Source organism: Clavelina lepadiformis, chromosome 2 (genome assembly GCF_947623445.1).
Source record: "Clavelina lepadiformis chromosome 2, kaClaLepa1.1, whole genome shotgun sequence".
Classification (NCBI taxonomy): Eukaryota; Metazoa; Chordata; class Ascidiacea; order Aplousobranchia; family Clavelinidae; genus Clavelina; species Clavelina lepadiformis.
Window position 1 is genome coordinate 19,712,339 of NC_135241.1, and position 13,129 is coordinate 19,725,467.

A 13,129-nucleotide genomic window follows, 5' to 3' on the forward strand; every position below is an offset into this window, starting at 1 on the left:
TTTTACTTAATGTTCATTGGTCACTGGGTTAAACTCAATCCCGTTTAATGCAATCTGCTTTACTCACTCAATGTTGGGATGGGGATCACTTTGCACTTTGCACTCGAACTCAACGGCTTCCCCGACCGTAGCTGTGTTGTTGACGAGTAAACCAAACTGTAATAGGCCTACTGGTTGATGAGGTGTACATTCAATGACTTCAAGTTCATAGGTTCGATTAATTGAGCCGTATTTGTTGGAAACAACACAAGTGTAAATTCCATTATCAGATATTAAAGCTGATTCCACGACTAAATTTTGTCTTCCGTGTCTAAATTGGTATGAACCTATTCTTTCGTTGTTATTAATGATTTGCTTATTTTTATGCCATGTTGTGGTGACCTCTTTTTGTATATTTGAGCCTTTTGCAATACATTTAAACGAAACTGTGTTTCCAGCTGGTTCTGCCTGAAATATTCTTGAGTCCAAAAGTATATCCAAGATTCTATTGGTATTTGTATTAATCTGGTGTTGAAACTATAACAGATTTTATATATATAATATATGAATGATGTGTATAAAACGTTTAAACTCACAAACCTTGCATGGAAGGTATGTTTTGTTGAAACAAAATAACTTTAACGCTGAAACTAAACGCGATGACCCATGACTAGCTGTAGTCTGCATCTGATATAAGCTTCATCAACAAGCCGTTTGCTTCATCCATGCACAGCACAAAGTGAATGAATTTTGACTTTAAATTTGGTAGGCACAAAATATCAACAAGATCTCGGAAACGAAAACTCAGTCGCTAAAGGTTAGGCAAGTGTTTAATGGCTTGCATAAAGTGTTAAAACGCTTGAAACCAAAATATAAGAAAAACTTTAACAAACAAAAAATTTGCGAAGATTTGCGATACAAGGTGAAGCTTCCCACGAAGGAGTTGTCAACATAAATAATTTACTAAGGTATATGAATAAAAAACAACGTATAAAGCTGTAAGTCATGTAACCAAGGATTTGTGAAAAAACAAAATATCAATCCTCAGCTAGTGCTCAGCTAAAGGCAAATGCTAACGGGTCCATGCAACCAGATTTAACACATGGCAGTAGATATTCCATGTGGTAGAAATTGATTGCGTCTTTGTCACCAGCGTTAACTAATGATTTCACTTGAGCTAGTGGTAGTAGCCGTAGCGGTTCTCGGTGCATATGCACAAGCATATGCTATAGCAAATTCCGTGGTTGCATTTCGGATAACGCGAAGAACGAGATATTCCAAGAATAAACAATACTACTGTGGCAAGAATCATTATGGTCACTATGGAAAGAACAACAATAATCATAACTATCCACCACTCCAAGTAATCAGCAGTTGGAGATGAGGTAGAAGTTGTTGTGGTGGTGACGGTAGCGGTAGTCGTCGTCACAGAAAGTGTCTATAAAAGATATACCTTGTGATGTGGAACTTCTAATAGTTTGCAATTTACTCCGATGTGTCACTTGAATCAATGTGCCTAATTGTATTCCACAGAATCCATTTTAATAAAAATATCTATTGCTAATCAAATTAAGCTTAAGTGAACTTCTAATCGTTATTAATTTAGTTACCGAAGTTATAGCAAGTTCAAGTTTGCTTGTTCCTGTGGATACGGTGGTTACGTAGAGAGATGCCGCACCAGAAACGAGGCTAGAAATGTCAAGATTCGATTCAACCGCACTTCGAGTTATTGCTCCACTTGAAGTGACTTTCAATGCAACAAGGTCGCCCTAGAAATTTAAAGTCACCTATGAGCAAGATACAAGTTAAATTAACCGACTGAACAGAGAAAATGTCTCCGGTTAATTAAAATACTTTTAAAAATCGGAATATTTTTAAAGATACCGGTAAGAGTACAAAGGTCAAAAGGTGCAAAGATGCGCTTGGATTTGGGTAAAGTCCAACGTAAATTTGGGCGGAACTTCCTGAACCGGCGTTTACTTCAAAGCTCACTGTCACATAATCTTCCGCTGGGACGCTGATGTAAGAATAATGGATGCCACCGGCCTCTTCAGACACAGTTACTGGCGCGCCGTGCTGAATCGAACACCTTTTATTACTAAACTATAATTTTAAGTGTCTTACAATAAACTACGAAAGGGAAGTTTAAAAAACTTTTTTTCTTCGCAAACATTATCAAAGGGAAAACAAATTCTTCGCTAGCAACTTCAAAGATATAAGTTAATCAAGTGACTTCTTTATTGTTATTTTCTTATAGCTCCCTCAGTTGCGACCGATTACGACTCGTTGTAACCTGATTGCAAGTTTAAGTGTTGATGCGCTCTATTTGTATTCTTATGGTTTTAAGATTTCACCTGGATTGCAGCCGAAAGCTTGCATGCTTTATTGGACAATGGTTCAGGCAACACGTTGAGAAGGTCGGTGAAATCAGTCATAATATAAGAGTAGGTTGTATACGGGTGGCTGGCCATTGTCTTAATTTCTTCTAATTCGATGCCGGTTCCAACGCCAACCGCGAACAAAGTAACACCAGCAGAGTGAGCCTATTTACAATTAAGACTTGATACTTACCTAATATTTGTATTTTTCTAAGTCTAAAGAAAACATAATAAACTAAATATAAAATTAGCACCAAAACAAGTACTTAATTGAATGAAATCTGTACATGTGTAGTAAGGTAGTCGACCGCTTTAGTCTTGTAGATTCTTCGATCATGTACTTATAGACTATCATTGCGTAGCGCTTCTTGGTTATATAAAGAGTCGATGAAAACACAGGTGAAAGCTTTGAAAACCTCAGTAACCGATTGAAATTTTAACCAATGGAGAATGAAAATTAGTCCCTCAAATAAAATATTTAATATTTGAATCAATACTAGCAGCCCTTTCTAAAAGGCCCTAACATCACGCGCGATTAAGTGGCATCCTAGTCGAAATTCGGGTTCGCACGTAAGTTACGCGCCCTGGTGTCGTGTTTCCGGTGGTTAACGCAGGACCAGTAACCAATTGCATCATATGCGCAGAAGAATGTTGAAGCGATGAAGTGTTTGGCGATCCAGAGCGCGCAACAAAACAGTAGACTATAAAGGTGATGGAAATCATTCAAAGCAAAACAAAAGTTCACAGTGCAGTAACAGAGTAAAACGGAAAGAATGAAATAGCACATACAACGATTAAGTACCATTAGACGGCAAATAAACATGCCACAAAAAAAACTTACTTTTTCTACACATTGCATTCATTGGTTTTCCTCACCTGTTTTGCAGCTTCTTCGGCAGAGTCGAAGCTATATCCATCTGTTATCACAACAAGAGCTCGGGGAATCCCGAGGTCAAACGATCGTGCTCCACTAATAACAGTGAAACCATTCCTCAGAACATCGTATATGGCAAAACCGGTGTAAGTTGTTCCTAAAAAAAACGTTTTGAATCCGTTGAGTGATCACATACTCATACTATATACTTTGGAATAATCTATATTAACGACATATATAATGTATGAGCGTGAGAAAGCGTCACCTGTTTTTATAATGATGGGTGAATTATAACATAGGAAAATATGTACGCCTATTTAATGAAATGCGATTGAAACGATTTAAGAAATATTACTACATGACAGTTTTACCGGTTAGATAGACGGTGTTGTTAACAGCATTTTCAAAAGCAGAATTATCCGTGTGCTCATCGAATTTGCTAGCAATAACGGTGTTTCCATACGAAGAATAGGTCGACATACCCGCACGTACTATGTCGGGTGAAATGACAAAACCAGACATTAAATGATTAATGAACAAAAGAGATGTTTCGAAATGTTCGCGTCTTATACTGGTTGACCCGTCCAACAAAAACCACACATCCATTTCTTTTTCAGGACAATCTGAAACAGGGCATTAACAAATACTAAACGTTATGTAAATTGAAACAGAAACTGGTGCACACTTGTCTAAACCAGTTCTTCCTTCCAGTTGGCGTTATTTCCACATTGTTTTATAAACTCTACAAAACCAAAACAAAACGTCACAGTTGTTTAATGCAGTATTAAGCAGACTAACTTTCGGAGGCTTCAAGCTCAATAACTTCAGCGGTATAATTTTTGGAAGAAGATGTAGTGTAATTCGTCTCCCACCAGTCATGCTGATCTTGACGTAATCCCGGGACCGCAGACGCATTTTGGATCAACTCAATATATAAACGAAGGGCAATGACCGAGTGAAATGGAATGCTGCATAAAATAGAACAAGCTCAACATTATAACCATGACAACTGTCGTCGCAATCTTTTAAAGGTAAATATCAGGCTACGTGTAGCACCAAAGCATAATATGTTATATACCATATACGGTATTAGAGGAAACAAAAGTAAAGCTTTACGTCATATCCATGTTGTTAAAATCAACCAAAGAAGGCCCAAGTGTTTGACTGATGGTGGTTACCAAGCTAACTAATATGGCTGATGACGCCTCAGCTTGCAGTTCAGAAAGCATTGGAATCGACATCTAGTGATGAAAAAGTAGGTTATATTTCACCTGTAGTTCATAACAACCGGCACTTTTAAGGAATATTTAACCTTGAAATGTGTTTACTACCTGCCATATTCCTCTGGTAATGTCCTTGGAGGTAAAGTTTGTTCCGAACTTAGTTTCCACAAACGCAATTCTTTTCATAAATTCAAAATCGTTGGAAAATATAGACAGGCTATCGAGCTTTAAAATACATGCCTCCACCACCTCTTTTCCCACAGATCCAGGTGATAGCGTTAAATCCACCGCGCCACTTAGATTTCTTCAAGAAAAATTTATGTCATTACTCATTACGTTCATAAACAACCAGCAGTATCCCGATCACTACAACATAGGCCAGGGGTGGGCAAATTTGTTCAATGAAAGAGTCACTTGCGGAAAAATATAAACACCAGCGAGCCGCAAAATCAGTAATGATTGTCAATTTGGTTATTATACTATTAGTAGTCATTTTGGGATATTACTTTTTAACTAAAAGACCCATAAAAACATGTTGGTGAGGTGCATTTTGACAACCTTTGCCATAGAGTATAGAATCTATACCTGAAAACAATGTCGGAATCGATGTCTAGTGTTACGTCATAAACGAAATGCTGGCCTAAATAAAGAAAAACTACACAGAAACTTTCATAAACGGTACTCTTGGTAGCCTTTACATTTTTTGGAATTTTACGATTCGACTAGAAGAGCCACAAAAAACATGCCGGAGAGCCGCAGTTTGCCCACGTCTGACATAGGCCTATAGCCAGGGTTGCCATACCGTCCTTATTTCTAAGATTTGTCCTTATTTTAAAGGTCCGTGTCTTAGAAAATATGTTTGTCCTTTTTTCTAAGAAATGTCCTTATTTTCACTTTCGTCCTTATTTTTAGGGCGGAGGTGGGCACTTTTGTCCTTATTTTGGGCATTTTGTCACCTTTACGATACCATTTTGTACCAAAGAGATACCAAAATTATGAACATGCAGATAGTGTCTTGTTTTTTTTTTTTTTTTTCAGGAACATTGGTTGCTTTCTCTTGTTGTACACTGTTTAAGGTGGTATTCCTCGTTCATTTTCTAGTCGTCCTTATTTTTGAGTTGAGACTGATGGCAACCCTGCCTATAGCTGAACACAAGCGACAAAACACGTACACTCTACAGTATATTATATCATTTTGTTTAAGGCTTATTGACATAATCTCAGAACGACAAAATAATAACTACCATGGGTTAATAAACATCACATTGCGCAGGTAAACTTTCAGAAATGATGATACAATAAATTGCCACAAAGAAAAAGACATTTAATTAAAGACTTTGCATTTTATCAGCCCCATTTGAAGGTCTCCCGCCAAATCTGAAAACTTTCTGACGTCATAACTTGCACTTTTTTAGCCATGACGTCTTTGTTGATACACTAGTGATTGCTGAGTTAAATCCCGACAGCAGTATCACTGCATCTACAGTTAGTTGGTAGGTTTAGCTTTTCTGATGGAAAGCAAGTATTAGCTTGTAGTTGTAGCAAACTACAGTTTAATTGCTGCAAAAGTCGCTCTTGTGTCAGTGAAAGTAGCAGGGGCTAATTTGGACAATACTGTTTTCAATGAACTAGGCTAGGCCTTAGTCAAGTACAGTAAAAGTTGTTGTTAATTCTTTCTAAAAACGTTCCAGTAAAGACAGGTTAGCAAAGCGATAACTATAGTTGTAAAACCTAGAATTAAAGAACTTTTCCCAGTCTGAAATTGTAAACTGAACCGAAAAGAAAACAATCTTACAAAGAGAGGGTCTACTGCAGAAGTGCGCAACCAAATGACTTCACAATTTGAGTAGCTGGGGTCTAGTAAACAAAGGCATCCTGTGGTTGTGCACTTCTGCATTAGACTCCCAAAAGGGATGGTTTTCTGCCCTCGTAATATACAAAGTGACTGTTTCATTGTGAGCGTAAGGAGATCACGAAACCCGTTGTCAAAGATAGCCAGTTAAGTTGGATTTAACAGAAAACCATGAAAATAGCTTTCAACGAATAACCTTTTCCGGTGAATAAGTCACAGCTCTTACAACATAAGTCTGGTTTTACATGGCCAGGTTAGGTGGCTAGACAGGCCAACTAGGTCTACTAGCTGCAATTTGGGTGTAGTGCCGACGGTTCAGTGTTCCTCAACCGGCGTTGTCAGGTCATTTATTCAGCAATATGAGGTAAAACGTCACGTGACTCAGCGTAAGTTTATCCTCAGAAACCTTGGAGGTTGGCTTTAGATTCAAGGAAAACTTGCTAACAAAAAATAAAATTTACAATAGAAACTTACAGGGAAAACAAGGCTTCTAATCGGCAAACGTTTACCGAGTCATGCGACATTTTAAATGGCAGGAAAAATATGGCTGCCGGAACAAACTGGGCATATTGACACCAGTGTCGTGCTAAAGTTGTTCCGCGCAGAGACGGAGACATTGCATGACTCAGCGTAAGTTTTCGGCTCAAAAATTTGAAATTGCTGAAGGGTTCAATAAAAACTTACAAAGTTACAAACTTAACTTACAAATTTGCAGGAAAAGCAAAATTTTGATAAGAAAACTTATGCTGACTGATGCAGCATTTTACGTAAAACGCCCATAAGCCGGAGCGAATTCGACAGTCGAAACAAATTTTGCTTATACTATTTTATTCCTCAGTTATAAAGCCTATGCCGTAACAAAAAAACTTTCAATACATCGTTTTTGAATCCCGACGACGTGGCAGATTGGCCCGTACAAATCAATAATGTTGATGGGTCTGAAGTTAAACGTCAATGTCGTATCCTGGGTTTCGATTATGACACTACAAAACAATCCTTTTGATGTAGTGTAAATCGTCCCTGTTTAACCATATAGGCTTTATAGTGGCATGATAATAAAAATTGAATGTGTTAAAAAAATGTTTAAGGCACAGTGGAACGGCTTCCTTATATGTAAAATAAAACAGAGAGTAGGAAAATATTCTGACAATTTTTTTATGGCTGGCTTCACCGAAAAAATGTCTTTCGTTTGATGCTATTTTTCACAGTTTCTTGTTAACCTAACGTAAATATTATCACATAGTAACCCTAAAGCTAACCTAAATCTACCTTCTAATCTAGCTCTAAATTCATTAAAGCCTTAAATAGCTAAAATCAACTGTTTGCATAACGATTTTGCTAGCTGCACCACCCATCTTTAACAACGGCCGGGCTGCGTTATCGGCGTGCCATCGACATGTTGATGGTGATCCACCTTTTGGATACCCTGGAGTATGCATAGCAGAATTGTTGGCTGTTATGGTGTTAACATATGAGTTATAGAGTAGGTTATTTTGTAAAATTAAGCTACGAAATGCTGACGACTCTAAAGTCAAAACTAGAATAACTATCTCATAACGGCAGTGTTACGGTCTGACACTAAAGTGCCATGTATAGTTGGAATAACTTTATTAGGCGTATTCTTATCTGTTAGACGTAGTCTTAGGCCTGAAGGCATTTGCCAATTCCAACTGAAATCATTGACCGAAAATTTGCTATGTCAGACGAGGCTGCTCAAATTGTTGTGATATAGTTGAAAACTGACAAGTCAGGTTTCCCTTGCAAATGAAAAGGGAATTTTTGCAACTCGCTAACTGCTTTGATTTAGGTTAAATAGCATATTGTTTTTAAGTAGTTGTAATGTGACGGTAATAAAGTCTTCTCGGAATGGTAATACAGTGTAAGAGTACTGCATATCCGTGAAGCCCTATATAGGTTTCGTAATATAGCAGTGTTATTAAAGAAAAAGAACCGAACCTTTGTAACAGTACTTGTCATAATCATGAACCGTGTTAATCTTTATTATTTATTAACGAAAATCCAATATTGTAGATATTGTATTACTTCTACTGTACATAATGGAAGAGAGACTTCCTACTTCCACAAACTGAAAGAAATCGCTAACTTGCCTTTTGTATGGCTTGCTTTGGACGAATGCTTGAGTAATGAAAATAATCACGAGAAGTTTTTCAATCATGCTTCATTACATAAATAATTCCCGTTACAGAAAAACAGTTCATTTCAGAGAAACACTAGATATAAATAAACACAGTAATCGCAGGTATTTTACAATCACAATATTCCTATGCTAAAGGTAATCATGACCTGCTACTAAGCACCTACCTATGCAAACGTATTTCATCCAAAACGCGTTAGCTAGCCTACCACTACTATCATACCTAATTCAAACCTTAGTCATTAGCATGTTGTTTTAAGATTGTGACGTCATAATCTCCACGATCTTCGTCAAAAAAGAAGCCAAATTTGCGGTGAATTTTTGGCAATAACTGCTTAACCACAACATTTTAGTAGAAAGCCCTTCTCTCTTGTTCTACATTATACTGAATGACAACTACTCTTTAATTTGAGGACAACTATTTCTTGGACTTGCCCCTCACTTTAAAGTTTTTCACTATTGACGTTTTTATTACGTATGGTGGAAATTCGAAAGAAAGACTTTTTCTGAGTTCCCGAGCATCACAATGACAACACTATTAGTCTATTGATATCAGTCTTTGCGTTTACCGACCTAACCTCAACGTATTTAATTTACTTTATGACAAAGTAATCCTTTCGCCAATAATAACTTGATTGATGATGTATCAAAGCAACTTATCTCATCTGTAGCAAATGTCAATATTATCTTTGCTGAACAGTGGATTGATGTATGAAATTAATAAAAAATGGCCTTGTGCTTATGTGAGTATGTGACCCAGCAGGCACACTTTTGTAATTCGAGTCGTTTACGGTCTTATGATTTGGCAATTGTTTTTGTTCCAAGCTGTAATATTATAGTTTATATTACACGAAAATCGTGTTCGTACATTACGCAAGGTGCCAAAACCTATGTCCTGTCCAAAAATATCCATCCACCCAATAGAGACCATTGTTTTTTTGACGCAAGAAGGAAATATAATCTATAGAAGTTATTCTCCGTTCGCTTGGAGTATATTAGGTGCGACAAATTTTGGCTAAGTACAACCTCGGGTCTTTCGAACTGGTGCGTTGTTTTATAGTGACATGAACCATGACATGTTGTTATTGTGGTTAATCTGAACTTTTTCTCCGAATGTCGTTTACGTTTCCATTGAATCATTGACTTGATCTGGAAAATTTCAACAGTAAATGAAAATACGCTTGGCTCGGTATCCAGCAACATTTTGCAGACGCCACTGATCGTATGGAGTAGCAGTTATGGTGATGTCAGTTCGCGCAGAGTAGCGAAAGTAATCCTGTTCACGCCAGGAAAAAGGTGTGGCGCCTTTATTTTTGCTCCAATTGATGCGAACGCTCCTTATCATTGTTGTCTACGGCTCTACACAAACGTAAAAGTGTGTTTAACACCTTTCTGCGTATCACGTTTTCATTGTTGGTTACATCGCACATTTCTGGACTAACAATGCGATCTCTTTTAGTAAATGGCTTCACCGTGACATCAAGCGAACAACTGTTAGTTAAAACGAGGTGGGTGTAGAGTTATATTTGATCTGCTGTAAACTCTTGGCAGTGTTTTTTTCCGTGGCAGTATAGAGCCGACCAAGATGATAAATTTTTTAAAGTAAACGAAGGCGGGAAAAGCTGAATTGGGGTGGACAACTAACCTTGGCTTGTAGTCCTATACTCAGAAGACTCAGATTACCCACAGTGATGTTCCGAGGTTTAAGCATCAGGTAGCGCAAGCACGTAAAAAATGCCGTATAACCTACGCGAAACACTTTTGTTTTTAACTCAATTAACTTTGCAGGTTAATTTCTACGTAACAACTTGATTCAATTTACTTGAATTAATTGTAATTTTACTGTGTATGATTTTATACAATAATTTCCGATAATAAATCTGGATAAGGTTGTAACCAGTTACTGTATACTGTACTAAAATACTAATTTTTGTTGTTTTGGTTAGAATACGGCGAGTGTGTAGTAACGTAAGATTAAACCAAAGGTTTTCATATGTTCGGGATGGCCTTTTTAGTTGACTTGAAAAATATTAAGTGAGCAATTCCGTGTATACCTAGGCCTACTTTCTTAAAAAGCTTGTTAACACATGTAATTAACATTTTGTTTGTGCAGATTACATTGATAGGTATCTCTCTCTGTCATAAGCTATATGGACTTGTTTGCAATAGCTAATGTTGTGTAAGTGTATAAGTAAGGTATATCGTTGAAGAAAATATGAATCATTATTTGTGTATATAATGTAAATACAGTATGTATCATGCGTGTTGTGTGAAAATAACTGGTCGATGAAATCAGTTCTTTCTACACTTGCTTCTGCTATAATTTTCCACACCACGACATCCGCTGTCCCGCGCAGTACTCATGAAGTTGACATGTTATTCTCACTGCGGCAGTTTTTTCACTTTCCTCCAAACCATGTTGTTGATTATGGTGCTTATTAGTGATAACAAGCAAATGTGTCACACATATACGGTAGCTCATCCAATGAAAGTTGCCAAATAAAAAAGAAATAACCGGAACAATATAACAACAACAACATCAACAAAAACGATATAAACAATGTCAAGACGAATATTTTAGGGCGTTGCACAGACTCTGCTCTCACTCATTGTCTAGCCATGTTTGCTGACATTAATGGTTTTGCGCTTCTTTTGCCGCTTCATTTATGGTCGCCATGCACTAAATCAAATATATAGAATAAGAATTTCGTTAGAAAACCTCAATTTTTTTAACTGAAATGAGCAATATGTGACATACCCAAGCTAAAACTGATGCAATCGCACTGCTCACTGCGTGTGCTCTGGCCATATCAATATGGTTCAATAGTTCGGATGCGTCCTGTGCGGATTGGGAAGAGATTTCTTGTGCTTTTCGGTTCATCATTCGATTCAGTATGGATTTTTCTCCATAGCAAGCAAGCTGTCGTTTAACAAAATTCCAGTCCTGCATTGGGATATTAATGAAAAGGGAAAACGTTATTTATACAATTTACCGAGGACACATGTCCCATGGTCATGTAATGAACGTTGCATCCACGTTTGCCCGTACCTTGGCCGTTTCTTTGTTTTCACCCAACAAAATTAATGTTGCGAACAAGATTTCTTTTACTGCCTGCGGTGGAGCTGCAAGAGATTTTAATTCGATAAAGTCACCTTTGCCTAATGTAGAAGTCGCTTTTTGCATATTTGCTGATAAAATCACTCAATTTTGTCAGTAAGATAATCTAAGGCTTGTTGTTTTGGTTAAGCTGCAAATGTCAAAGTGAACATATATTAGCATCTTATTTTTGGTCCAAATACTTAAATATAACCTCTTTAACTTTCTTTGTTCAAATAGATTTTGCTTCAACGAACTAGTAAAGTATACGCGACGTTGTTTCCTTTGTGAAACTATTATATGTTATTTTGCATTTAACAAAGTTGTTCCGGCACTTTTTACTTTTTTTTCCTTCTACATCGTCGATAATTTCTGGATAACATGTTGTTTTTTACGTCACAAATCTCTGCACTTATACTAAACTATGCCCTGTGTATCTTGATCTGAAATACATTGTTGAAATAACGTACGTTGGTATTTATAAGTTGCCTGTACACAGACTTAAAATGCTTTTCAAATTTCACCATCCTGATTCAAACTTAACACATTGTAACGTTTATTGAATAGGTCTTGCTAAAGCTTTTGTTGACACCTATTGGATTTCATCATAAAAGAATAAGGTTATGGAAAAGTATAATTGAAAGGATTGGCGACCACTCCTTTCTTTAATTTGCTCTGTCATATCGGATAACGTAACTTTTTTTAAATTAAAGTTCACTGAACAAATACCGATTTCCTTTTCTGTAATGTTTTTAATAATCATGTCACTGATACAAGTTTAAACCAATTCAACAAACAACTGATCCTGCAGGAAGCGAATCAAACAACTTTCCTTCGCCCTGGCCCAATTCAAATATTTCTTAACTTTCCGAAAGCAGGCCTACAACAGTTTTTTATAAAAATAATAAATTATAGGGTGTCGTGTATAGCATGTAAGTAAATCGTTGTGCGTGAAGAAAATCAGGCAATACAGCTAGTCGACTCCGCTTATTATGACCACCTTGTGACCAGACCATTTTGGTCATAACATCCGAATGGTCCATTTAACCGAAACTGCTACAGTATTGTTTAACCACACCAGGATCGTTACAGTTAAGTACAAAATAATTCATGATTTATTTCATCAACATTAAATTGAATGTCAGTAGGTAAATTGAGAATAAACGTGGCACAATTGTTTCTGTTAAGTTGCTTAATTGACACAAAAATGTATGATCACCGGAGATAGGTGAGAGCATCTCGCTGAGCTGCACGTCTACTGAGCAAGTAGGTTAACAAGGAACTGGGATAATAGTTCCGAACGAAAAATATTTCAACTGATTTAACTATAACTTCGAATAACTGTAAGTAATCTAATGCGATCGGTTCCTTCAACTTCGAGTTAACAAGCTTACGCATTATTTCATTTCCATTAATTGTATACAATAAAATATCGTATTTTTTGTTGCCATTGCAAATAAAATGGACGTGAATGACAGATGTAATTTTGACACGGATTGGCTTGTTGCTTGTCATAGTATTTCGTCATGACGTCATTTCTTCCGAACATTTTTTGTGTTTTTTCCTGCTTC

At 36.9% G+C, this 13,129-nt stretch overlaps 2 protein-coding genes across 3 annotated transcripts; both read right to left on the reverse strand.

Annotated features, from left to right (window-relative positions):
• Positions 1–621: 621 nt before the first annotated feature.
• On the reverse strand, positions 622–8,840 carry LOC143447209 (uncharacterized). 2 transcript variants are annotated; one of them, XM_076947193.1, is made up of 11 exons: positions 8,696–8,840; positions 8,415–8,537; positions 4,563–4,758; positions 4,348–4,472; positions 4,030–4,199; positions 3,603–3,854; positions 3,234–3,388; positions 2,334–2,522; positions 1,864–2,055; positions 1,590–1,748; positions 622–1,417 (listed from the first exon to the last, which is right to left on the reverse strand). In XM_076947193.1, the coding sequence occupies exons 2-11, from the start codon at positions 8,480–8,482 to the stop codon at positions 1,157–1,159; spliced, it is 1,767 nt and encodes a 588-aa protein (XP_076803308.1). In that variant the 5' UTR covers positions 8,483–8,537; positions 8,696–8,840; the 3' UTR covers positions 622–1,156. The 2 variants fall into 2 exon arrangements, with proteins under 2 accessions (XP_076803308.1, XP_076803309.1); XM_076947194.1 differs by lacking the exon at positions 8,415–8,537 and having other exon boundaries at positions 623–1,417; positions 8,696–8,819.
• A 1,858-nt stretch (positions 8,841–10,698) lies between these two features.
• Positions 10,699–11,730, reverse strand: LOC143446439 (uncharacterized). The gene is made up of 3 exons (XM_076946071.1): positions 11,511–11,730; positions 11,220–11,405; positions 10,699–11,141 (listed from the first exon to the last, which is right to left on the reverse strand). The coding sequence occupies exons 1-3, from the start codon at positions 11,643–11,645 to the stop codon at positions 11,094–11,096; spliced, it is 369 nt and encodes a 122-aa protein (XP_076802186.1). The 5' UTR covers positions 11,646–11,730; the 3' UTR covers positions 10,699–11,093.
• Positions 11,731–13,129: the final 1,399 nt, after the last annotated feature.